Source organism: Protomyctophum parallelum (assembly GCF_964188405.1).
Source record: "Protomyctophum parallelum genome assembly, chromosome: 2".
Taxonomy (NCBI): domain Eukaryota; kingdom Metazoa; phylum Chordata; class Actinopteri; order Myctophiformes; family Myctophidae; genus Protomyctophum; species Protomyctophum parallelum.
This window is the reverse complement of record NC_139699.1, coordinates 22,909,323-22,935,013: the sequence shown is the minus strand read 5'-3', so window position 1 is coordinate 22,935,013 and position 25,691 is coordinate 22,909,323. Positions and strand designations below refer to the sequence as shown.

The 25,691-nt window shown below is 45.4% G+C and overlaps 1 protein-coding gene across 1 annotated transcript; it reads right to left on the bottom strand.

Annotated features, from left to right (window-relative positions):
- Nucleotides 1–2,480: 2,480 nt before the first annotated feature.
- cfap53 (cilia and flagella associated protein 53) lies at nt 2,481–12,242 on the bottom strand (the record flags this gene model as incomplete). Its single annotated transcript, XM_083759243.1, has 7 exons — nt 2,481–2,789; nt 4,431–4,649; nt 5,021–5,092; nt 6,152–6,383; nt 7,230–7,403; nt 8,979–9,220; nt 12,174–12,242. 7 exons carry the CDS (start codon nt 12,240–12,242, stop codon nt 2,481–2,483), a joined length of 1,317 nt encoding a protein of 438 aa, XP_083615369.1.
- Between the last annotated feature and the right edge of the window lie 13,449 nt (nt 12,243–25,691).

Sequence of the window (25,691 nt, the reverse complement as noted above, 5' to 3'; positions counted from 1 at the left end):
CCATGAGATTCAACCTCTCAGAACCAAAACGAAAGAATATTTTGTTATCGATAACATTTTGTCCACAACAAGCAAACGTTGATCAAAATAACAGTTCTTTTATATTCTCTAATTGTGTAGAGTTTTTTTTTTTTACTCTTGAATCACAAAAAACGAAAAATAGATGAAAAACGTATTAAAAGATATTAAAAGAAAAAGGAAAAAAAGAGAGAAATTAAGTTGGGAACTTCCTAAGATATGTGAGAATGGTCCAGTGAAGAATAATTTAATAAAAAAGTCCATTGTGGGTGTATAGGATTTTCCTCTTTTCTCACAAAACACGAGTGAAATTCACCCAAACACCTGCCTGTAGAAATAACCAGGAATGTGGGCAGGGAAACAAACATACCTTCTACGATGTTACTGAGCATCATGATGGTACTGACACCACCTCAGACATCAGTAACATTATGATGTCACTGAGCATCATGAAGGTACTGAAAGACCCGCCCACCTCAGACATCAGCAACATTATGATGTCACTGAGCATCATGAAGGTACTGAAAGACCCACCCACCTCAGACATCAGCAACATTATGATGTCACTGAGCATCATGAAGGTACTGAAAGACCCGCCCACCTCAGACATCAGCAACATTGTGAAAGTACTAAAATATAATCGTCCGGGTGAAAATCACCTGTGTTTAGTGTTCTAGGGTTAATTATTAAAAATCTTTTTAACCCATTCAGGGCGGGAACCCCTTTTGGTGCTCAAATGTGGTGCTCAAATCGTGAAAATATGTGCAAATCTTTGAATATATATTATTTCCCAGTGAACGTTTTTTTTTAATTCAAATCTTTGCTTCTGGGAGGGGGGGGGGGGGTTCCCTGGAACAACAACATATTTTGAGATTGGGGTCCGGGCCAATTACATAGGCTATAGCCTAATTCAAGTCCTTGACATGAAATAAATTGAAAAAACCACTGATACTGTCATGTTTTAGAGGACATTGTGTTGAATCTGGTCTCGGGTCTACAGTAAATGGGTAACTTAAAAAGCATGCTGTAGAATGCTGTAGAATCTACAGCATGCGTTTTAAACAGATCTAAGGTGTAGAATTGTAGATCCTTGAAGCTGTTTAAAACGTACCATCTCTTCTGTTCCTCGTCCAACACTTTGACATCCTGGACAGTTCTGGTCAGCTCAGTCTTCTCTGCATCCAACTGCAGCTGCTGTTGCATGTTCTGATCCACTGGCGCTCGCGCACGCGCATGCACACGCACGCACGCACGCACGCACGCACGCACACACACACACACACACACACACACACACACACACACACACACACACACACACACACACACACACACACACACACACACACACACACACACCCTTAAAAGGCTGCACAATTTACAGCGACACCTATCCTGCCACACTGGATTGTTATGAACAATAATAACATACTGTACATACATTCGTATGACACAACAATATACAGAAAAACATGACATATTTTGGACATAGTTCGAATGGTGATTAATCATGATTAATTATTTTTTAAGCTGTGATTATCCATCCACCCATCTTCAACCGCTTATCCGTAGTCGGGTCGCGGGACCAGCGACGTAGAGTCTGTGGGGGCCACGGGGCCATGGCCCCCATGAAGAATCCTAGGGCCCCTTTCGGCCCCCATGAAGATTTTCGTGGACATTTTACATTTACATTACATATTTTCTGGGAATTCCGAACATTTTGGACCTCTCCGCCGGCAATCTGAGAATCCCATCGTCAAATATTCGGGAAAACAGCGCCTCCCCTGTTGTTCCTCAGGCAACAGTCTGACTTGAGAGACACCGGCCGTCCAAGAGAGGTGTTAAAAAGTGCTAATCGGGTTTCTTTTGTAGTTGTTCTTGAGGCGTGACATAAAGGGCGCGTTCGGAAATACCACACCGGAGCACACTCGCCTATTAGTTTGCATTGCACAGTGGGCTCAGTGCGCTATTTCCGAACGCGCCCAATAACACTGATCAAGAATTCACCAAAGAGACCTAACCACAGACTAGTGAGACTACACACTGACTCGAGAAAAGACCCATATCGTCCAAAATAGGCTGATCAGTCGCTGTCTGTGTATAGGCTAATACATACCCTTATAACCTTGAGGATTGATCAAACTCTTCGGCTCTGCGCGGGACAACAGCTCCACCAAAGACCTCCAGACTTCCCTCTCCAGAGCAACATTTAGTGACTTCCTCCTGGGGGATCCCGAGACGTTCCAAGGCCAGTGAGTCGATGTGATTCCTCCTTGGTCTGCCTCGGGGTCTCCTCCCAGTGGGACGTGCCTCGAGGACCTCCATAGGTAGACGCCCGATAGGCATTCTAAACAGGTGCCCGAACCACCTAAGCTGGCTCCTTTCCAGGCGAAGTGCTTTCATAGATTTGTTTGACAGCACCATGTCAAACAGTCAGTGCCGGTTCTAGGAGTCAAGTGGCCCTATGCAGGACGGTCTGCCAATTCTGGCATTTGCCAGAAGGGCCGGGCAGGGTGCGGCCGGCTGATATTATATATTAAGTTATCATAATTACATCGGTGTTGGATCTGCAGACGTCTCACATCCGTCACGTCTCTCATCAGCCTGCTCCTTGCTCGCCCCTCCAGATGTTTCCGCTCCTCTCTCTCTCTCCAGATGTCATGCAGCTGTTCTCCAACGCGGAGCTCCTCCTCCTGCTCATCTCTCCTCTGCTCGTCTCTCTCCTCCTGGAGGTAGTCGCGGTACTGTCTCTCCTCCTGCTGCCGCTGAAGCTGCGTGCACGCACCACGCACCACATACAACACACCACGCACGCACCACCACGCACGCACCACACACACAACACACCACGCACCACACCACGCATGCACCACACACCACGTAACACGCACGCACCACACACCACGCAACACGCACGCACCACACACCACGCAACACGCACGCACCACGCACCACACACCACCCACCACCACGCACACAATTTACAATTTAGGCATGTATTAGCACTTGCCGTAGCACTTGCCCTAGCCTCGACGACCTTACAGGCGTATGCAAAGGCTAAACTCATTTAATTTAGATAGCATATTATGAAGACATACTGTAGCACTCTATAGTGTAAATGGTAAATGGTGCAATTAAATAGCGCCTTTTATCCAAGGCGCTTTACATAGATTGTGCATTACATTCACCCATTCACACACATTCTTACACCGATGGTGGCAGAAACAATGCAAGGCACCAACCAGCACATCAGGAGCAATTAGGGGTTCAGTGCCTTGCTCAAGGACACTTCGACACTAACTCTGGGGGACCCCGGGTTCGAACTGGCAATCTTGCGGTTACCATCCAGCCACTCTACCCCTGAGCCACCGCGCCACTCATAGTTCCATTATACAGATATAGACAGATGTTAGGTTCTTAGGTTGCTTATGAATATCACTGACTGTTGTGACATCACAGAGACACCTCCCTGACAATATCGCTGAGACAGTTTATTTATTTTTAGACCACAGTGCTTATATGAGCCAATTAAAAATGAAACTTCTACGGCCCTGAGCGAGTGACATCAGGACATTGGTAGAGATTTTACCGTCTGTCCGCTCCGCTGTAGTGCTGACATAATGAATTGACATTTTCCGGTATAAAATTCAACTTTTATTTATTTTTTATGTTTTTTGTCCGTCCGTCCATCCATCATCCCACCCACTCGTCCGTCCGTCCGTCCACCCACCCATCCATCCGTCCATCCACCCACCCACCCATCCATCCGTCCATCCACCCACCCACCCATCCATCCGTCCATCCACCCACCCACCCATCCATCCACCCACCCACCCACCCACCCACCCACCCATCCATCCGTCCACCCACCCACCCACCCATCCATCCGTCCATCCACCCACCCACCCATCCATCCGTCCATCCACCCACCCATCCATCCGTCCATCCACCCATCCATCCACCCACCCACCCATCCATCCGTCCACCCACCCACCCATCCATCCATCCGTCCATCCACCCATCCATCCACCCACCCATCCATCCATCCATCCGTCCATCCACCCATCCATCCACCCACCCACCCACCCACCCATCCATCCGTCCACCCACCCACCCACCCATCCATCCGTCCATCCACCCACCCACCCATCCATCCGTCCACCCACCCACCCACCCATCCATCCGTCCGTCCATCCACCCACCCATCCATCCGTCCATCCACCCACCCATCCATCCGTCCATCCACCCATCCATCCACCCACCCACCCATCCATCCGTCCACCCACCCACCCATCCATCCATCCGTCCATCCACCCATCCATCCACCCACCCATCCATCCATCCATCCGTCCATCCACCCATCCATCCACCCACCCACCCACCCACCCATCCATCCATCCATCCATCGTCACCTTCCTGCGCGCGGCCTCCTGCTCCTCGTCGTTGTCCTGGGAGACGAGTGTCTCCAGGAGACGGGCGTCCACGGCCTGCTGGTCGCGCAGCTCGCGGGACAGACGGCACGTCTTCAGGCGGAGACATCCGTCCAGCTGTCTGCGAAGAGCCTCCTGGTCCCTCTGCTTCTGGACGCCAGCCTGATGCTGCTCCGCACGCAGCGCCTCTGTCTCTGTCCTCTGTGATGGACAACACACACACACACATAGTCTATGTCTGTCCTCTGCGATGGACACAACACACACACACACATAGTCTCTGTCTGTCCTCTGCGATGGACACAACACACACACACACACATTGTCTCTGTCTGTCCTCTGTGATGGACACAACACACACACATAGTCTCTGTCTGTCCTCTGCGATGGACACAACACACACACATTGTCTCTGTCTGTCCTCTGTGATGGACAACACACACACACATAGTCTCTGTCTGTCCTCTGCGATGGACACACACACACACACACACACACACACACACACACACACACACACACACACACACACACACACACACACACACACACACACACACACACTTTCTCACCACAAGTTGTGCTTCCTGTTCTTTGAGCTGCTTGGCTTCCTGTCTCTGTTGCTCCGCCTCCTCCACCTGAGACTGCACAGATGAGCAGAAGAGTTCATTAACACACTACCCCCTGGAGGTGAGCCAGGGTCATTACAGGTCAAACTAATCCAGTGGTTTTCAACCCTTTTCATCCTATTTTTCATACATGCAGCATTATTTATTTAGCCTCTCAGACCCATTTGAGCCACGGACCACCATTTGATGACATTTAGCCTCTCAGACCCATCTGAGCCACAGACCACCATTTGATGACATTTAGCCTCTCAGACCCATTTGAGCCACGGACCACCATTAGATGACATTTAGCCTCTCAGACCCATTTGAGCCACAGACCACCATTTGATGACATTTAGCCTCTCAGACCCAAAACTAAAGAATATTTTGTTGTTGGATAAGGTTTTTTTTGTCCACAATTCCATGATGTATTGATGTTGCTATACCATTAGGAGAGATAACAGGCAAACGTTCAAAATAACAATTATTATTCTACATTCTCTAACTGGGTATAGGCTATTGTGTAAACTTCTTGTAAATTAATTAATGCAGATGTTTAACAATAATTTAAATGGAACGGTAAAAGTCCATTTCGTTTAATTTTACGCCTTTTAGTTATCAACTCTCCATCAGCTGCTATTTTCTCTGCTTTTTGAAGTTACAATATAAAACAAAACTAACCCTTTTACAAAAATAAATAAAAAATACAGTTAAAACTAAACTGAAACATTAAAGCGTTCATGACATTAATTTTTATAAAACAAATTATGACCTCCCATCCCACACACAACCTGCACTTTGAATGTTCTTTTTGAGCAGCAATGAAAACAGGCAAAATGCCCTCATCTGCTGCGCGTCATCTGCTGGCGCATCATGTCATATATGGGATTTGTGGACTGTTACATCACAGTTCACAGGCAAATCAGAGCTCTTGTTTGAGCCAGAAATCCCCAGACCACAGAAAATCAACTGAATGTTAAAAGTTTTTTTGGGTGCAATTGAGCTCAGAAAACCTAAAACTAATATGAAAAAATGTCACGATCTGTTTAAGTCACAAAAGGAAAAGAAAATAATAATGAAAAAAGTGATAACGACCTGCAGGTGAGCCAGGACATCCTGGTTGCTCCGCCTCTGTCTCCGCCCCTCCTCCTGGCTCCGCCCCTCTTTGGCCAGCCGGTCCGCCTCCCACAGGCCGGCGTAGAGCACCTCCTCTTCCTGCCGCTGGCGGCGCTCTTCCTGCGCGCTGCGCAGCTGCACGCCACGCTCCACGCACACCTGGTCCTGACGGCGCTTGGTCTGCGTCGCGCGAAGCTCCTCGCTCTGCTCTCTGGAGCGGAAATGACAACAAATCACACCCGTGTGAAGTGAGGGGCGCTCTTATCATTATACATCATCATACATTATCTCATGAACAACTGAATTTATGTGACTGGGTTGGTTAAATTTACATCATATTTGGCGGACATTTTACCTAATTTCTCCTTTCATTGTCAATGGCAAATATCGAGACGTGTGGGGGACAAAAGCTGTATATAGGAGGGGCTAGCACCCCTCAAAAAGAATCACACCGTGTGAAGTGAGTAGCGCTCTCATCATCATACATTATCATGACGTAAAATAGACACTATGCCTGTTTGCTGAGACACTATGATTCTCCATTCTCCATTCATTGTCAATGGGAATTTAATGTTTGTTTAAGACATGGTTTGTGGGGACAAAAGCTGGATGTAGGAGGGTCTAGCGCCCCTCAAAAAAAACCCACGCGCGAAAATAAAATGCATAGCAGAGTGGCGTCTGATCAGCTGGGACCCAAGAGGGTCGCCAAGGGCCGTTTCCTCCTCAAACATCACACCCCTTCTGTGACGGACACCACCAGATGGCAGCGTGATGTTGCCGTTTATTTTAAACGTCAGGCGTATAGGCATAGTTTTATCACTTTTTTATGGCACTCAGCCCACTTGGTGAGAAAAGACGCTAATTGTGCGTGATTTCGGGGAGCAAAAGCCCTGTGTTCCTATTGGCTGGGCTTTTAAACAGCCACAACTCCAGTTCACAGCATGCTAAAGGCCCCAAAGTGCAGAGGAGCTCTTAGACGACCAATAGGGACGGGCTGAAATGACTTAAGCCTCTGTCTTCCTATTGGCTGGGTTTCCAATAGGGACGCCCCCTATACCTGTACAGCTGCTCCATCTTGTCCTCCACCAGCTGCAGCCTCTCTCTCTCTCTCTGCTCCTTCAGAGTCCTTGCTCGCTCTCTCATCCGGGCCTGTCTCTCCAGAACCGTCTCCTGCTTGGCCTCCATTTCCCTCTGCAGGTCCTGCTCCTCTGTCTGTAGCATGAAGCGCAGTCTGGAAAGGGTTAATATTAGATTCATTATATTATATTAACATAATATATATATTATACTATAACCGCTCTTAAAGCTCTTCAACCAGCAGAATGACAACGCTCCAACTGGCAATTTATTATAACGTGAAAAACTGCAACACAAAACAAACAATATCCTTTTTAACACAATGAATTATTAACATGAAATATGAATCATGAATGTCCTCTTTGACAGTTGAGCTGTCCTTTTAAAGTGTCCATAATCATGACATTGTCCACATTATGAAATACTCCACATTCACAATACACAATGAAACTTCCATTACATTCACATGTTCAAAAAAAACGATGAAATGACAATACTGTTTACAAACAAAACAACATAACATATACCGTGTGCGCCTTCTGCCAATTATTTTAGGAGAGTCACGTTATCTGTATCTTATATTCTTTATTTTAAGGAAACTTTTTCTTTAGGAAGAGCTCCTTGCACCACTGAAACTCTGTTCTGACTGAGTTTAGCTCACACAGGTGCAACACTAATCACCTACCTGCATGCCCTTACAACAGGTCATAATGAAATGAGCAATAAAAGGCAAGGCACCACACACCATACAAATACAATATGTTACCCAAAACAAAAATCACATTTTTAGAAAGGTAAACAATAAAATTAAATATCACAAAATACCCATTGCTGGGACAGCTACATATACTATATTATATCAGATCTTTTTTCACCCGGTGCCAATTGCCTAGCCCTAAGCTGTAATCCTGGGGGGATCCGAACGTAATTCCGACGGAGCATTAGTCTGACATGCGGGAACAACGGTCGGACTAGCACTCGAACATGCACTGCTCCCGTGCTTGCGGTTATAGTTAGGTTAGGGATAGAGGGAGGTTGTCGGTCTGCTGACCTGGGGAGAGGCCCGAACTGAGCTCATGCTTCCTTCAACGCATGAGGAGAGAGCAGGCCGCTACTTATCACCTGAAAGGGGGGGAGTTTTACCCGCCGGACGTAGCGTGTGGAAGGAACACGTTATTCCGAACAGTTCCTTTTCCCTCCATCAGGCACCCCGGCTGGCCAGGGAGAGGCAGTATAGACCAGGATTACTGCATGTTTTTTTGTGAGGGTACCTCACTTGCCCCAGCGCCCACAGCGCCCCCAGCGGGAATCAAACCCAGGACCTTCTAGCTGTGAGGCGACAGCACTACCGACTGTGCCACCGTGCCGCCTATTTACTTATTTCTAACCTTATTCTCAGTAAAACAAAACAAAGAATAAATTAACCACCGCACCGAGCGGTCGGCGTGAGATCGGTGGGAAAGAAAACGAGTGCGAGATGGATTATGGGCGACGGTACCTGTTACCCAGAATAATCTAGTAAGAGAGTGGCGACACTAGCGTTGACTCCCATTGTAACAATGGAATGCGGAAGTGCTCATTCTATCTCAATGGGACAGTTCCAGGCATAGGAGCAATGTTTGGAACTATAGCCCATAGGCACCCGCTTTGCAGCGAGATCAAAGCGTGTCGCTACTCTCCTACTCTGCTGTTACCTTCCTCAGTGGTGATGTGGTCATGTGGCACTGACCTATCACGTCTCTCCTCAGTGGTCATGTGACAGCGCTCCAGGGCCAGCTGGGCGTGTCGGTCCACCGTCTCACGGACGAACCTCTGGCCCGTGCTGTGCTCCCACTCGTTCTTCAGCTGCCACGCAGCCTGCTGCTTCCTGCAGAAGTCTGTCCCCTGGTGGCGGGAGGCCTCCTGACGCCTCCTCTCCGCGAACAGGTGGTCTGGGGGGCGGGGCCGGGATGAGGTCACCACTCTCGCCCGCTTTTTTATTAACACATTAAAAATAAATGTTTTAATTAAAGGGATACTATGTGTGTGTGTGTGTGTGTGTGTGTGTGTGTGTGTGTGTGTGTGTGTGTGTGTGTGTGTGTGTGTGTGTGTGTGTGTGTGTGTGTGTGTGTGTGTAAACACTCTCCCCCCTCCACCTCCTCTCTCTGAAAGGCATCAAACATGTATAGATGTCTTTGATGCTTTCATTGGTAAACGTTAGAGAGAGCACTATAACTCGTCCCTTTGGTTTCATTTGTACACTCTCAGACTCAAAGTTACAGACCCGTAAGGGTTCATTTGGTTAAATTTGTACACTCTCAGAGTGGAACTTTGACAGGAAAAGACTTTCTCACCGTATAGAAAAATAAGTAAAACTGGCTTAGACTGAGACTTAGAAAAATATTTTTTCTTTATATAGCACTCATATAGCACTGACGAAGGTCTTAGGACCGAAACGTTTGCTTTTTAATTGCACCATGAGCACAGAGCACCATAAGAGCATGATAAAAGAAAAGAAAAAAAAAATTCTAAGTCTCAGTCTAAGGAGTTTTACTTCTTTTTCTATACGGTGAGCGAGTCTTTTCCTGTCAAAGTTTCCCTTATGTTTTTGAGACCACCGCTACCGTAGTCAAGTTTGAAAAAAAGGACAAAGAAAGGCGCAACAGTTTTCTCAGTGCTACAATCTCAGAGTTACAGACACTGTACAATTTACAATTTACAATTTAGGCATTTAGCAGACGCTCTTAATCCAGAGTGACTTATATTAAGCAAGAACAAAAAGCATGGGAATACATCACAAAAAAAGCATTTATCATTAAACATGCGTAAGCTAAGAAAGTAACAGTGGAATATCTATATTATGAGACTATACATATAAACTATATATCTATACTATTATGCTATACATATATGTACTATGGCGTGCTATGACTATATACAATGCAATTATAGTGCTGTCTACATAACATGCTATAAGTCTGTATCAAATGCTATCTAAGTCTACAGAAATGCTATCTAAGGGGGTAGGATAAGTGCTATGGGCCATGATGGAGTCTGAAAAGGTGGGTTTTCAGACTACGGCGGAAGATTGGGAGTGATGCTGCAGTTCTGACTGCAATGGGAAGTGCAGCATTCCACAGTTTTGGAGCCAGAAGGGAGAAGAGTTTGGGACGTGTGGAGCGTTGTCCCGGCGTTTTTAGTGAGGGTACTTCCAGCTTCCCTGCGTTGGCTGATCTGAGTGCGCGGGAGGGTTTGTAGGGTTCAATCATACTTGCAAGATAAGGGGGAGCCATACCTTTGGTTGCTTTGAATGCCAGCATCAGAGTTTTGTATTCTGTGCAGGCAGCGACCGGGAGCCAGTGAAGGGAGCGGAGCAGGGGGGAGACATGTGAGAATTTTGGCTGGTTGAAGACCAAGCGAGCTGCGGCATTTTGGATCAGCTGGAGAGGCCAGTAAGGAGGGAGTTACAATAGTCGAGTTTTGACAAGTCTGTTGTCTGGATTAGGAGCTGGGCTGATTCCTGTAAGGGTCCATTTGGTTCCATTTGTACACTCAGAGTTACGGGCCAAAATTAGTTTTCTTCAACGGGTGGCTGGCATCTCCCTTAGAGATAGGGTGAGAAGTTCAGTCACACGAGAGAGACTCGGAGTAGAGTCGTTGGAGCTGTTGCCCCCGCGACCCGACTACAGATAAGCGGTTGAAGATGGATGGATGGATGGAGGGAGGTGGAGGTCATTGTTTCTTGCCTAACACAGGAGAGGAGTACTCGAGCAGGCGAGAACCACATGGACGCTGTGTGAACTGTGATAATTATAATAGAATATAAAGTATTATGATTTATTACAACTATGATAATGGATTATAACAACAACAACAAAATCTCTCTTAAATTTGTATCCCACAAATTTGTAACCAATTTTTTCACCCAGTGTCAATTATCTAATCAATGAAATCCTGGGCTATACACTCCCTCTGCCAAGCTGGCGAGAGCAACGGACTGACCTCATGCTTCTTTCAATGCATGAGGAGTCCAAGCCGCTTCTTTTCACCTGACAGGGGGAGTTTCCCCGGTTGGACGTAGCTCATGGAAGGAACACTTTATTCCAAACAGTTCCTTTCCCCTCCATCAGGCGCTGACCAGGGGGAGGCAGTTTAGAGACCAGGATTACTGCATGTTTTTTTGTGAGGGTACGTACCCTATAGGGGACATGGGGAGAACATGTGAGGGTATACCTTCCCTAGGGGACACGGGGAGAACAGCATGTGAGGGTACCTACCCTAGGGGACACGGGGAGAACATGTGAGGGTACCTACCCTAGGGGACACGGGGAGAACATGTGAGGGTACCTACCCTAGGGGACACAGGGAGAACATGTGAGGGTATACCTATAGTCCTATACCCTAGGGGACACGGGGAGAACATGCAAACTCTGGTCATTATGAAGTGTTTGGCCCCATTTAGCCTATAGCCCAGACCCATCCTGGAGTGGGTACTTTTTAGGCACTCATTTAGTACCACTTTGACACCACTCAGCCCAATTCCGTGCAGTGGAAACGGTGGGATAGGTAGGTGGTGTGGGGTGGGGTGGTGTGAGGCTGGAAACCGGGCTAAAGTGTGATCCAGGGACCCTCTGGGTTCCTTGAAGGGGTTTAAATGGACCCTTGTATGTCTGTAACTCTGAGAGTGTACAAATGGACCCTTGTCTGGAACCAAATGGACCCTTACGGGTCTGTAACTCTCAGAGTGTACAAATGGACTCTTACAGATCTGTAAATCTGAGAATGTATGGAACTAAAAGGACCCAATTACGGGTTAGTAACTGAGGGTAAGAAATGGAACCAAATACTCTCAGAATCTGGGGTTCCTTGGAATTGGTTAACAAACAAACAAACAAACAAACAAACAAATGAAATAAAAATAATGATTCTTCATAAATAAACTCACCACAGCTCCAGAGTGAGGCGTTGGTCCGATGAATTCCTTCTGAAGCTTTGTCTTCTGATACGTGGACATGTTCAAATGAAACTCATTCATATACAAACTAAACTAAAACTAAACCGCAGAGGCAGAGCAACGCTCGGACGGCAACGCTTTTAAGTTGCTGTGGCAATCGTCAAACAAGGACTTCATATCATCGCTCTGTTTACATCCCGCGGCCTCTGTCTCCCTCCAGGGGAAAACGTCGGTATTGTTGTTGTAACTGTGTGTGTGTGTGTGTGTGTGTGTGTGTGTGTGTGTGTGTGTGTGTGTGTGTGTGTGTGTGTGTGTGTGTGTGTGTGTGTGTGTGTGTGTGTGTGTGTGTGTGTGTGTGTGTGTGTGTGTGTGTGTGTGTGTGTTTTTGAAATTGATTGAAATATTTATTAACAGTTTGTAGAATTTACAGTACATTTTAAGCACAAACTCAATACAAAGACTGTCAACTGTGAGTGGACGACCCAATAAGCATTACACTTGTTTACAACAGGGTCCACATTGTTCAATTCATCAAAACATTTAAAGACATACAAACATTTAGAGACATACAAATAGACATTTCTATGTAGCTAAAGAACAGAACAGGAATTCATCATAATGGGAAGCAAAAAAGGGAAAAGATACAATATACAGTGAGGGAAAATGGGGTGGGGGGGTGGGGGGGATTCAGATTTTACAGAGGCCAGTTTCGAATTGCAGCCATCCGTAGGTGCCCTTTGAGAGCGGTTTTGAAGGAGTCAAGGGATTCACATGTCTTAATGACTGTTGGTAGGGCGTTCCACATTTTTGTGGCATAGGAGCGAAAATAATTTAGTCCCTTGTTTGTGCCGAATCTGGGTTGTACATGGTTTGTTGCACTCCCTCTGGTGTTGTGGGTGTGGACTTCGTTTACATTAAGGAAGTATTTAGACAGGTACATGGGTATCTTGGTGGTGTATCGAATCTTGTGGACCAGACCCATTGCAAGATGCTGTACTCTGTCGACGACCCTAACCCTAAGCTTGTTAACCAGTATGGAGTGGTTCACGGTGTCAAAAGCCTTTTGGAGGTCCAGCATGACCATGCCGCAGTATTTTCCAGCATCCACCTCGTGTTTGATGTGATCGCTCAAATAGAGGAGGCATGTGTCAGTGGAGTGGGATGTTCTGAAACCAGATTGGAACTCGTACAGCAATTTATTAGTGGCAAGATACTTTTCAACCTGTTCATAGACTATTTTTTCCATCACTTTCGAGATGGAGCTTAGAATAGAAATAGGGCGGTAGTTGCCGGGTTCTAATTTACTCCCTTTTTTGTACAAGGGGGTTACTTTGACCAGTTTAAAATCTTGGGGGACCTGTCCCTGTTTGATGGAGAGGTTAACTATGTGGGTGATGACTGGAGCTATGGAAAAGGCTGAGTCTCTGAGAAATTTGGAGGGGATATTGTCATGGCCAGTGGCCTTGTGGGGTTGGAGGGCACTCAGTTTTTTAAGTACCTCCTCGGTTGTTACCATTGCCATTTTAAAATCATCTTTACAAACACCAAGGTTTTTGTAGAAGGCTTTGATGTGCTCTACACCAAAACGCCCAGAGTGGGAGGGCAGTTTGCTAACCAGCTTTGTTGCAATGTTTGTAAAGAAGATGTTCAAGTGGTTGGCTACATCGAGTTTGTCAGTGATGAGGGTGTTATTCGATTTGATGTTTATGTTAGTAAACCTGGTTTTTAGTTTCCGACCACAGCCTAGTTGGTTGTTTAGTAACTTCCATAGCTCCCGAGGATTGTTTTTTATTTCCTCGGCTTTATCATTGATAAAGTTACATTTGGCTGATTTGGTCATGGCAATTACACCGTTTCTTAGCTTGTTACACTGGGCTTTTAGGTTGTGCAGTTTGGTTTGGAGATCACTGTCGAAGCGCTTGCACTTGGCTAGTTTGGACTTGCATTTAAGAAGTTCAGAGCATTTGTTGTCTCTGGCTTGTGTGTGTGTGTGTGTGTGTGTGTGTGTGTGTGTGTGTGTGTGTGTGTGTGTGTGTGTGTGTGTGTGTGTGTGTGTGTGTGTGTGTGTGTGTGTGTGTGTGTGTGTGTGTGTGTGTGTGTGTGTGTGTGTGTGTGTGTGTATTTTGTTTAGTTTTTGTTTGTCACTCCTTTTATATCTTATTCAATGTATCTTCCCTCTTATTATTTATCATTCATATAGGGGTTTAATCTGTCCTTTCTATAACTGTACAGTGGGGCTACAAGGGGGATGTAATAGAGACTGTTCAACTTGAGTGAATGTACTGTATTCACTACTGAATATAGGTGGTGATTGACGCTGAACCCATCAGCCCACTGGAGGGCAGTAGAATGCCACTTGCAGAGGGCTGTTATGAAAGCGCCTCTCTCTGACTGCAGCAGCATTGCTGCAGACAGGGTGGGACCCTGACACCCTGTGTGTGTGTGTGTGTGTGTGTGTGTGTGTGTGTGTGTGTGTGTGTGTGTGTGTGTGTGTGTGTGTGTGTGTGTGTGTGTGTGTGTGTGTGTGTGTGTGTGTGTGTGTGTGTGCGTGCGTGCGATCCCGTGTGTGTATTTTGTCTTACTGCAGCAGTGCTGTAGTCTTGGGGCGGGGTTTCTCTCTCTCTCTCTCCCCCTCCCCCCCCCACTCTCTCTCTCTTCTTGTTGAGTGTGTGTGTGTGTGTGTGTGTGTGTGTGTGTGTGTGTGTGTGTGTGTGTGTGTGTGTGTGTGTGTGTGTGTGTGTGTGTGTGTGTGTGTGTGTGTGTGTGTGTGTGTGTGTGTGTGTGTGTGTGTGTGTGTGTGACCCATATTATCATTCATGTCATGTCTGTTCCTGCGACTGTTCTTTGGCAGGTATATATAACAGACATCTCTGAGCTACACGTGCACGCACGCACGCACGCACGCACACACACACACACACACACACACACACACACACACACACACACACACACACACACACACACACACACACACACACACACACACAGTAGTGTGGTGGAACTGCAGATGTTGTGTCCCGGGCTATAGGCCTACAGTACATGCTAGGACTCTATAGGCAGGTGTGGCTGAAGGACCCCCCCCCCCCTGTCTGTCTGTGTCCTCCTCCTCCCGCAGTCTGTCGCGGCGAGGCGAGGCGAGGCGCAGCATCGCGGCAATGACCTCAGCTCAACCCTCCTGGGTCGCAGCGGGTCTGCCGCGCCGCTCAGCTCAGCTCTGTTCCATAACGCATGATGGTGCAATGTACCGCAGACACAATGTATCGCTACGCATAGGAGGGGCTGCAGACGGCTAGTGGCTGGGGGAGGAGAGGAGAGGAGAGGAGAGGAGCGCTCTTTGTGTACAGGGATGGCACCCTTCTGGTACTATAGGGATGGGAGTAGCCTACAGTGTTGTTTATTTCGTCATCGACTAAAAACTAAAAATATGTTCGTTGGCTAATTTTTTTTACACTGACGGAAAACTGAATGAAAATGAAATAAAAAGTAAGAAACTTGAATGTAATGACAATTTTGTCTCCAGATAGAAACTAAGCTAAAGGGTTAGGGTGGGACTAGTGGAGAAGAGATCCAGTAGAACTAAATGTTAGGGAGGGACTAGTGGAGAAGAGATCCAGTAGAACTAAATGTTAGGGAGGGACTAGTGGAGAAGAGATCCAGTAGAACTGAATGTTAGGGAGGGACTAGTGGAGAAGAGATCCAGTAGAACTAAATGTTAGGGAGGGACTAGTGGAGAAGAGATCCAGTAGAACTGAATGTTAGGGAGGGACTAGTGGAGAAGAGATCCAGTAGAACTAAATGTCAGGGAGGGACTGGTGGAGAAGAGATCCAGTATAGAACTAAATGTCAGGGAGGGACTAGTGGAGAAGAGATCCAGTAGAACTAAATGTCAGGGAGGGACTAGTGGAGAAGAGATCCAGTAGAACTAAATGTCAGGAAGGGACTAGTGGAACTAAAAGACAAGTCACTTTATGTTTGGTTGCACTTCGAGATTAAATTCAAGCCTTTACTGATTAAATTAAGCCTTTACTGATTACATTCAAGCCTTTACTGTCAGAGGGAATTAGTTTTCAGTTTTCAAACATCCCGATAAATCCACAAGCATAAAAAATGAACAGTGGTGGATAAAGTAATTTCCAACACTGAAAATAAACCACAATCACCGCTAGTGATTAGTTAAAAGTAGTGCACAAGTAGTTTTAAACACAGCGCTCACGTTGTAAATTCTAGCTACTTTGCACCAACACCAGCTCTCGTCAAACAGTGCATGCTTAACATTTTGTGGTGGATTGCGGAGAGTAGACGGCTCGTTAGAACAAACGGTATCAGATCTGCAGTCGTGGAGTCGTGGAGGTTTTTAGAAAATGTAATAAAAATAATTTTGAAGTACCACAAGGTATGTTTGGGAATGTTTTTCTAAAATGTTTTGAAATCATGATATGAAAAAAAAAGTAGAAAACCAAAAATGAAAGGACCCATAAAAAGTGTGTATACGTGACCCACAAATTGGTCCTGACCCACTGTTTGGGAAACAGTATATAATATAGTCTTATAGTGTAGGCTACAGTAAGTAGCCTACATGTTGCAGGATTGATGACTGAGTGAAAATGCACATTCAGTTGGCTCTCATTTGAATGGTAATTGGCCTAAACAGAAGTAGTTTTTCTAAGCAGAGACAATTAATTGCTGGCAGTGAATCATACATTAGCATATAATGAGTTTGTTGAAAACTCTGCCTTGTGCTTCGGGGGGAAGAACTCTCTCTTTGGAGGAATGTTAAAGGAGCATTCAGTGATTTATGTGATTTGGAGAAAAAAAACCTGGTCCGCCCCGGTAACAAGATGTGCACATGCACGCTCTACAGTGGGGGGACACACGACAGGCCAACAGCACGCATACCAAGGCCCGCCCCCGCTCCCGATTGGCGGAAGGCCCCTCTCTATCCTGATTGGATGAAGGTTGGGCCACCTAGCCAAAAACGAAACCTGATGTTTTTTGACCCCCTGGGGTTAACTGGGGGTTTTGTTTTGTTGTGATAATCCTCCCTACTATATAGGGACCATATAAAACTCAATAGTAGGGAGGATTATCACAACAAAACAAAAACATAAGTGATATTTGAATTAAGTGAACCACAGTACAGTACAGTACAGTACAGTACAGTACAGTACAGTACAGTACAGTACAGTACAGTACAGTACAGTACAGTACAGTACAGTACAGTACAGTACAGTACCACTCACTTCAGACGGGTCTGATTTTTTATAGCAACAAATGGATGCAAAAAACGAACAGCTAAATCGATTAGCAGATTGTCTCTTTCCAAAAAGCGGAAATAGCCGTTCCACAAGATCACAATGTGTCACAAAAAAAAAAAGGATTTCATACTATAAAAGTAATTTTATACCATCTATGTAAAGGTGTGTGTGTGTGTGTGTGTGTGTGTGTGTGTGTGTGTGTGTGTGTGTGTGTGTGTGTGTGTGAATGGGTGAATGTAATATACAGTCTATGTAAAGGTGTGTGTGTGTGTGTGTGTGTGTGTGTGTGTGTGTGTGTGTGTGTGGGTGTGTGTGTGAATGAGTGAATGTAATGCACAGTCTATGTAAAGGTGTGTGTGTTTGAATGGGTGAATGTAATGTGTGTGTGAGTGTGTGTGTGTGTGTGAATGGGTGAATGTAATGCACAGTCTATGTAAAGGTTTGTGTGTGTGTGTGTGTGTGTGTGTGTGTGTGTGTGTGTGTGTGTGTGTGTGTGTGTGAATGGGTGAATGTAATGCACAGTCTATGTAAAGGTGTGTGTGTGTGTGTGTGGGTGTGTGTGTGAATGAGTGAATGTAATGCACAGTCTATGTAAAGGTGTGTGTGTTTGAATGGGTGAATGTAATGTGTGTGTGTGTGTGTGTGTGTGTGTGTGTGTGTGTGTGTGTGTGTGTGTGTGTGTGTGTGTGTGAATGAATGGGTGAATGTAATGCACAGTCTATGTAAAGGTTTGTGTGTGTGTGTGTGTGTGTGTGTGTGTGTGTGAATGGGTGAATGTTATGCACAGTCTATGTAAAGGTGTGTGTGTGTGTGTGTGTGTGTGTGTGTGTGTGAATGGGTGAATGTTATGCACAGTCTATGTAAAGGTGTGTGTGTGTGTGTGTGAATGGGTGAATGTTATGCACAGTCTATGTAAAGGTGTGTGAATGGGTGAATGTAATGCACAGTCTATGTAAAGGCATATGCATGTGCATGTGTATATCGATGTAAACTGTGATGGGTGAATGTAATGCACTATCTAAAGGTGCTCTATGAATGCACCATTTACTGTATAGGCTACCTTTACCTGTAGTTTTTACAATAGGAGACTATAGGAAAGGTTGTCTGGCTGTAGTTTTTACAATAGGAGACTAGGAAAGGTTTTGTCTGGCTGTAGTTTTTACAATAGGAGACTAGGAAAGGTTGTCTGGCTGTAGTTTTTACAATAGGAGACTAGGAAAGGTTGTCTGGCTGTAGTTTTTACAATAGGAGAATAGGAAAGGTTGTCTGGCTGTAGTTTCAAGCATTATCATCTGCTGGCTGCTGCCATATCGTCCTGTGGGATATCAAAGCACTCGCCTGTCTCCATCTGACAGCGTGCGTGCGTGCGTGCGTGCGTGCGTGCGTGTCTAACAAGGTTGTGCGTTCCAAATCAGCTGAATGTGCAGCCGGTGACACGTACAGTACAATACACTGTACAGTGTTACTGGTACATTTACTCAAGTATACTGTACTCAGATAAGTACAGCTTTGAGGTACTTTTTTACTTCTGTACTGTTGAGATTCAGGACAATTGTCTACTGTCTGGCCCGGTGAGTCATGCGGGGAGAGAGAGACATATTTATGGATGTTGATGCACATGCCGTGTTTCCCATTGATGGTCTGAATGTTTAATGTGTGTGTGTGTGCATGTGCGTGCGTTCGTGTGTGTGCGTGTGTGCGTGCACATGCGTGTGTGCGTGCGTGCGTGTGTGTGTGTGCGCGCGTGTGCGTGTGTGTGTGTCTGTGTGTGCGTGCGTGCGCGTGTGTGTGTGTGTGTGAATGCCGTTTTGTGCTCGACCCAGACAGTTATGCTAAGATAATTGAACAGAAGAACAATCTCTTTATCTTCCTCCACCAAGAGAGAGAGAGAGAGAGAGAGAGAGAGAGAGAGAGAGAGAGTCGGCACTAGACATATTCTCCAGAGAAACGATATTATTCACATCATGATTTAATTTCTTCAGGAACCGAAGGTCTTGCAAAGGCATGTTGAGCCTTATGAATTTGGTTTATTTCTTGCCAACAGCAATCCGGTAGTCAGTTGGGACAGTGGAAAGAAATATAGAAATGTTGAAATCCATCTTCAGCGAGTCAACTCGTCCACTGTATCGACTTCTACAGCACCAGCTGTATTTATTATTATCACTCAATCTCAATCACTCTGGTGATAAACCTGCCCCGGGTGCCCCGTAGTCTACTTGCATTGGTTCCCGATTGGTCCCTCCGTACTTCAGAGGGAGTGAAATCCAATCCCAACAGAGCAGTGCCAGACCAAATCTTCCGGGAGCTTTATTATATAATAATAATTATTATTATTTAAATAGAAGATTAGTCTGAAATATAAATGCCATTAAATCCGTAGCCTGTTGCATATCAAACTGGGGGTCCTTGAAATGAAAATGGTTGTAAATCACTGCTAGAACTGTAAAAACCCTCTCTTATGGGGGTCCTTGGCATATATTTTCAAATGGGGGGTCCGCAGGCTAATTAATTAGTGTAATTTTGGGGGTACTTGACATGAAAACGTTTGGGAACCACTGCTGGCCAAAGCTGGAAGTGCATGCGGGCGGTTTAGCTCGCGCATGTAGCACGAGCGACAGGGCGCACAGCTAGCTGGGGTTTAACCAAATTTTCGAGAAAATTAAGTAGAGCGTTCTTCCTCCGGGTGCTTCAAACGCCACTGAGCAACTTCCATTGAAATGAATAAGTCGTGGCGAGGCTGTCCGCTCTCTAGTTTATAACTCCATGTCTGTCTGTCTGTCTGTGTCCCTTTTATCATGATGTGAACAGTGAACTGCAGAGAACACAGATACTTTGGACATTTACTTTGCCTATTATTAATAATATTCAATATTTAAATACTAGTCACTGTAGCCTACCACCATGACAGTATTTATTGTCAGTTACATACACCTCCGTCTTGGCTATTAGCCTATGTGTTTGTACAGGGGCTACAGGAGTACGACTGGTAGTTTGTCAATTGCATTTAGTACTGGAGAAATAAATAATTGTCTCTCGATGAGTCCAAAGGTATGTACAGCAAAGTGAACCAGAACCTGTATTTGATCTTTAATTGGAAAACATCCTGACCATATTTAGTAGACCAAACAAAGACAGGCTTCAAGTCATATAAACAAGGTGGTCCATGCAAACAATGAGCTAGTTAGAGGTTTACAACGAGCTACACAGTCAGTGCACTCAGAGGGAACAGCCTCTGAGTATAATTGATACAAAATGCTGCAGCTCGCCATGGTTTTCAGAGTACAAAACTCTGACAAAACTCCCCCCATACCTTGCAAGTCTGATCGGACCCTACAAACCCTCCCGGCTCCCATGTGCTCAGATCAGCCGACGCAATGGAAGCTGTACTTGCCCTAGTCTCGACGAGTAGTTTTCAGTACTTCAACTCCACATCTCAGAGGCAAATTACTACACATACCCACTACAATTATTTAAAACTTTAGTTACTCGTTACTTTGTAGATTTATAATAATGATTACAAAACATACAGTAACCACTTTGGCCCTATTATACATGTTGGAATATAGCCGGTCTGCAAGATCACAATGCATTGTGAGCTTAAATGTTTTTGAAAATGTGTAAAAACTTGAAGTGGCACATTCTGTAGCCTATAATGCCTTTTACTTTTGGTACTTTAGGTAAATCCGTGTATACCTTTCAATTTGTCAAAATAAAATCCAAAATGAAAAATTATGTAGCCTACATACTTTTGTAGGCTACTTTTACTGAAGTCAATGTCGAATTCAGGACTTTTACTTGCATTTCTACATTTTGCAGTATTGATACTTTTAAGTAAAATAAATAATAATAATATTTTTGGCAAACTGTTTGGCAAACTGGCACCTCCATCTTACCTTACAACGGGGGAGGGGGTGGGACACACAAACTATTATGTCTTCTTATCCAAGAGTAAAGGATGACATTCCTATTGACTATATGCCAATGTCAATGGTATTGTAGCTCCCAGTGATTCTATCATATGATAGCAATGTCTGGCTGGCAGAAGTACAAAAAAAATAAAAGAAAAAAGAGGAAAACGAACACAGAGGGCTTTCAGGGCAAATAGGTAAGTCCTTACTTATCCTGGGCACAAAGTTTGATTTGTTGCTCTATATACTTTAGTAGCACTACCGTTGTAACAAATGGATGTTTCTATTTACCTAGCAATTACCTCTGTGATATATTTGCCCTGCCCTTTGGTGGGCTCCTCACCGCAGACAGAGCACGCACGTCCTCTCTCTCTAATCACTACCGAGAGAGAGAGAGAGAGAGAGAGAGAGGCCGTTAAAAAGAAGACAGGCCTTCCCCATACTGATGTTGTGATATTATGGCATGCTCTAGCTGCTACGGTTGTTATTTTGGGGAGGGTGTAGGGACGGTGCCATCGGTTGCCATAATAAAGACACTCTCTGCTTCTCTCTCTCTCTCTCTCTCTCTCTCTCTCTCTCTCTCTCTCTCTCTCTCTCTCTCTCTCTCTCTCTCTCTCCGAATAGACTAGTCTTTTAACTCACTGACACCTGAGGCCGAATCTAAACAAAAATAAATGTCTTCTCTAAATCATAACAGTTTTCTGTTGCTATATCAGTGGTTCTCAAACATTGTCAAGGACCGCTTACAGATACAAGTAAAAAATGTTCTCTTTACAAGAATATATATTCCAAAATGTGCACAAATTGTGCACAGATTTGTCCAAAATTGCAGATTTACAAGCTCGTAGCAAGACACAAAGTAGTGCTGTGACACGTTAAGAGCTTGTAGATCTGCTAATTCTTTTTAATTTATAGCCAAAGTATGAAATAATAATAGTTTAAGTAACGACACGTTCCCGGTCTTAATGCGTTAACAGAATAAACCAAACAGGAAACATCCATTTACATGGCAGCTCTATACCTCCAGCTAATCTCTCCCTGCTTTCTCTGCACTCCCATCTGGATGTGATTGGACTCTCTGCTGTGTGTGTGTGTGTGTGTGTGTGTGTGTGTGTGTGTGTGTGTGTGTGTGTGTGTTTGTGTATGTATGTATGTATGTATGTATGTATGTATTTGGTTGGAATGGGTAGGGTTTTAAAAAAAGGCAAGAATTTGCTCTGGTGCACTGGCCTAAAAGTGGGTCCTTAAAAACTGCTAAAACGTCTGAAATGTATGTATGTAGGTATGTACCGTATGTGTGTGTGTATTTTAAAAGGGGGGGGGGGGCCTTTTTGGTAAAAATCCCTGCCCGCAATACCTTCATATATTTAAAATGAGTCCAAAATAGGGTTACCAGTGAAGGGCCAACTGCCTATTCACTGGGGACTATGCAAGGCAGAGGCGTCCACCCCCCTGAGTCCAAGTTTAAGCTAGACCGCATACCTAAACCATACTCTAAAACCCAATGGTAAAATGGATATAAAAAAGGACATTAATAAAACAACCTAAAACCAAACAGTAGTAAAAGTTCACAGCAAGGCCTGGATACCATTTATTTATTTTACAGAAAAATGAACAGGAAGGGGATAAAAATCAACTTCTTTCATTAAGACCAGTGGGTGTTACAGTTTGTAATTTTTTTATCCATCTGTGTTCCATGAGTTTCCGCTGTCCACTGGTCCAACGGACTCCACATTCCAGACCTGAAATGATGAGGTTAGCGATAGGATGGGATTGAAAGTGTGTGTACAGAGTTGTGTGTATGTCTGCTCGTTGGATGTATGTATGTATGTATGTATGTATGTATGTATGTATGTATGTATGTATGTATGTATTTGGTTAGAATGGGTAGGGTTTAAAAATGTATGTATGTATGTTTGTATGTATGTATGTATGTATGTATTGTGGGATCTCAGTAGGAAAACCCCGTTATAGTGAGCGCGTTGCCATGGTGACCAGCCACGCTGTCTGAGACTATCACGAGAGACTTCGGGTGGTAAGAACTGTCAGAGGCACGCCTCACGAGAGACTTCGGGTGGTAAGAACTGAAAGAGGCACGCCTCACGAGAGACTTCGGGTGGTAAGAACTGTCAGAGGCACGCCTCACGAGAGACTTCGGGTGGTAAGAACTGAAAGAGGCACACCTCACGAGAGACTTCGGGTGGTAAGAACTGACAGAGGCACACCTCACGAGAGACTTCGGGTGGTAAGAACTGACAGAGGCACGCCTCACGAGAGACTTCGGGTGGTAAGAACTGACAGAGGCACGCCTCACGAGAGATTTCGGTTGGTAAGCAACACTATGTTTCCCATACACTGTTATATTGCTTTGTATGCATGTCCTCATCGCCACTCTATCTGACAGGCTTCTAGGATTGGAGCCGGACACGGAGAAGCGAGGTGGAAGAGAAATGGACGCCACCCACTCCTCGTCCCCCTGCCGCTAGTGAGAGAGAGAGACACCGCCTAAGGAAAAAGGTCGTAAGAGAAACCTTACCACTGTTCACATATCACTCACCTGACGAGTCTAGCCATGGTTCATGACTCTCGTATTCATACGAGAGTCATGAAGAAACTTCACCCTGTTTTTTGCGCTCGCTGCATTTACAAGATTTCCGTATATATAAACATTCAGATTTCAAATATAAAGTACTCACAATTTGTCCCACGGGTGTTAGTTAGTTGCAGCTCCAGCGATTAGAATTTCTGCATCCCGCGTTGTTTAATAAAAAGCATTTTTATCCGAGGTGTTATTTTGCCATTGGCTTTCAACTACGCGCCCATATCGGTCGGGAGGAGGGTGGCACTCGGTGTGTTCAATATAGGTACGCTGACCGCCCTGCCAATACAGACTAATAGGCGAGTGCGCTCCCGGTGTGCAACTGTGGATTTCCCAAACGAACCCCGTTTGAAAAAAGTAGCCGGGGAGCTCGGACAAAAATGCTTTTGATGCAGCGGGATGCAGCAATTCTAATCGCTGGCGCTGCTACTAACTAACACCCGTGGGACACTTTGTGAGTACTTTATATTTGAAATCTGAATGTTTATATATACGGAAATCTTGTAAATGCAGCGAGCGCAAAAAACAGGGCAAAGTTTCTGCATGACTGTCATGATAATCATCATGGCAGTCATGTTCCAGGGCTACTGACGAGTCAAGAGGAGCGGCGAAGACTCCGCTTAGGCTATATATTGCCACGGATGGGGAGGCTAGCGAGACCCTTTGGGCTGAAGCGGGGAGCAAACCTGTGTTAACACCATACCTGAGCGACAGAACACCTGTCCTGGGGACCCGGCAGGGAGAAGAGGATGTAGCTAACGAACTGTGTTATTCTATGCTAAACCACCTATACCTTTAATTAGCCGGGCTCGCCGCTGGAGCCACTGTTTGCCGTAGAGAGGGCCGAAGAGAAGAGAAGCCTGTTTATTGTACCTCACTGTCACCGCCGCCCTGCCACAGTGGCCTCGGGCAGTGTTTAGCCCCGAAGAGGAGGATTTATGTTAGATATTTTCTGTTGATTAAAAAGACTAACTTCTATCTCGCACCCACAGATATCGTCGAGGGACCATTGACGCCACCGTGTGGCCAACAGACTGATTTATGTTACCATTTCCCTGGCCTGCTATGATTTCCACTCGTAAATAAAAGAGGCTTGTGCACCTCAATCGTGAACCTTCTCCACTGTCTCCGTCTCCCACCTCAGTCTGTCACAGTATGTATGTGTGTGTGTGTGTGTGTGTGTGTGTGTGTGTGTGTGTGTGTGTGTGTGTGTGTGTGTGCGTGTGTGCGTGTGTGCGTGCGTGTGCATGGATGCCTGCTCCCGCTATACCTAGCCAAGAAATACTGTTTCCTAGTCGCTTTACTTCCTTAGGCAAATATCATCTGGGCCTTTTCACTGTGAGGGAGGAGAGAGAATGTGCAGAGAGGGGCCGACTCTACTTGATCTGAGGAGAGAGAGAGAGAGAGAGAGAGAGAGAGAGAGAGAGAGAGAGAGACCTCACCATGCAAATCACAACCAGATGCCCTTTCCCTCGGTCGTCTCCTCTCAACATACAACATACGTGTTCAATCAATTATTCAATCAAAGGAAACGGCATAAACACTATTAGTTTGCCTCTTCTACACAAATAAAACGTAGTTACGAGGCTGCATTCTGTCACGTGTGCCAAGCTGTCATTCTCTTGTAGCCTGTTATTTATTTCTCTATCTCACCACAGAGTAACCTCGCGTCTCGGGTCTAGTGAAGAAGAGATCCAGTAGATTAATGTTAGGGAGGGGATTCTCAGCCGCTGTTCGGGAAAAC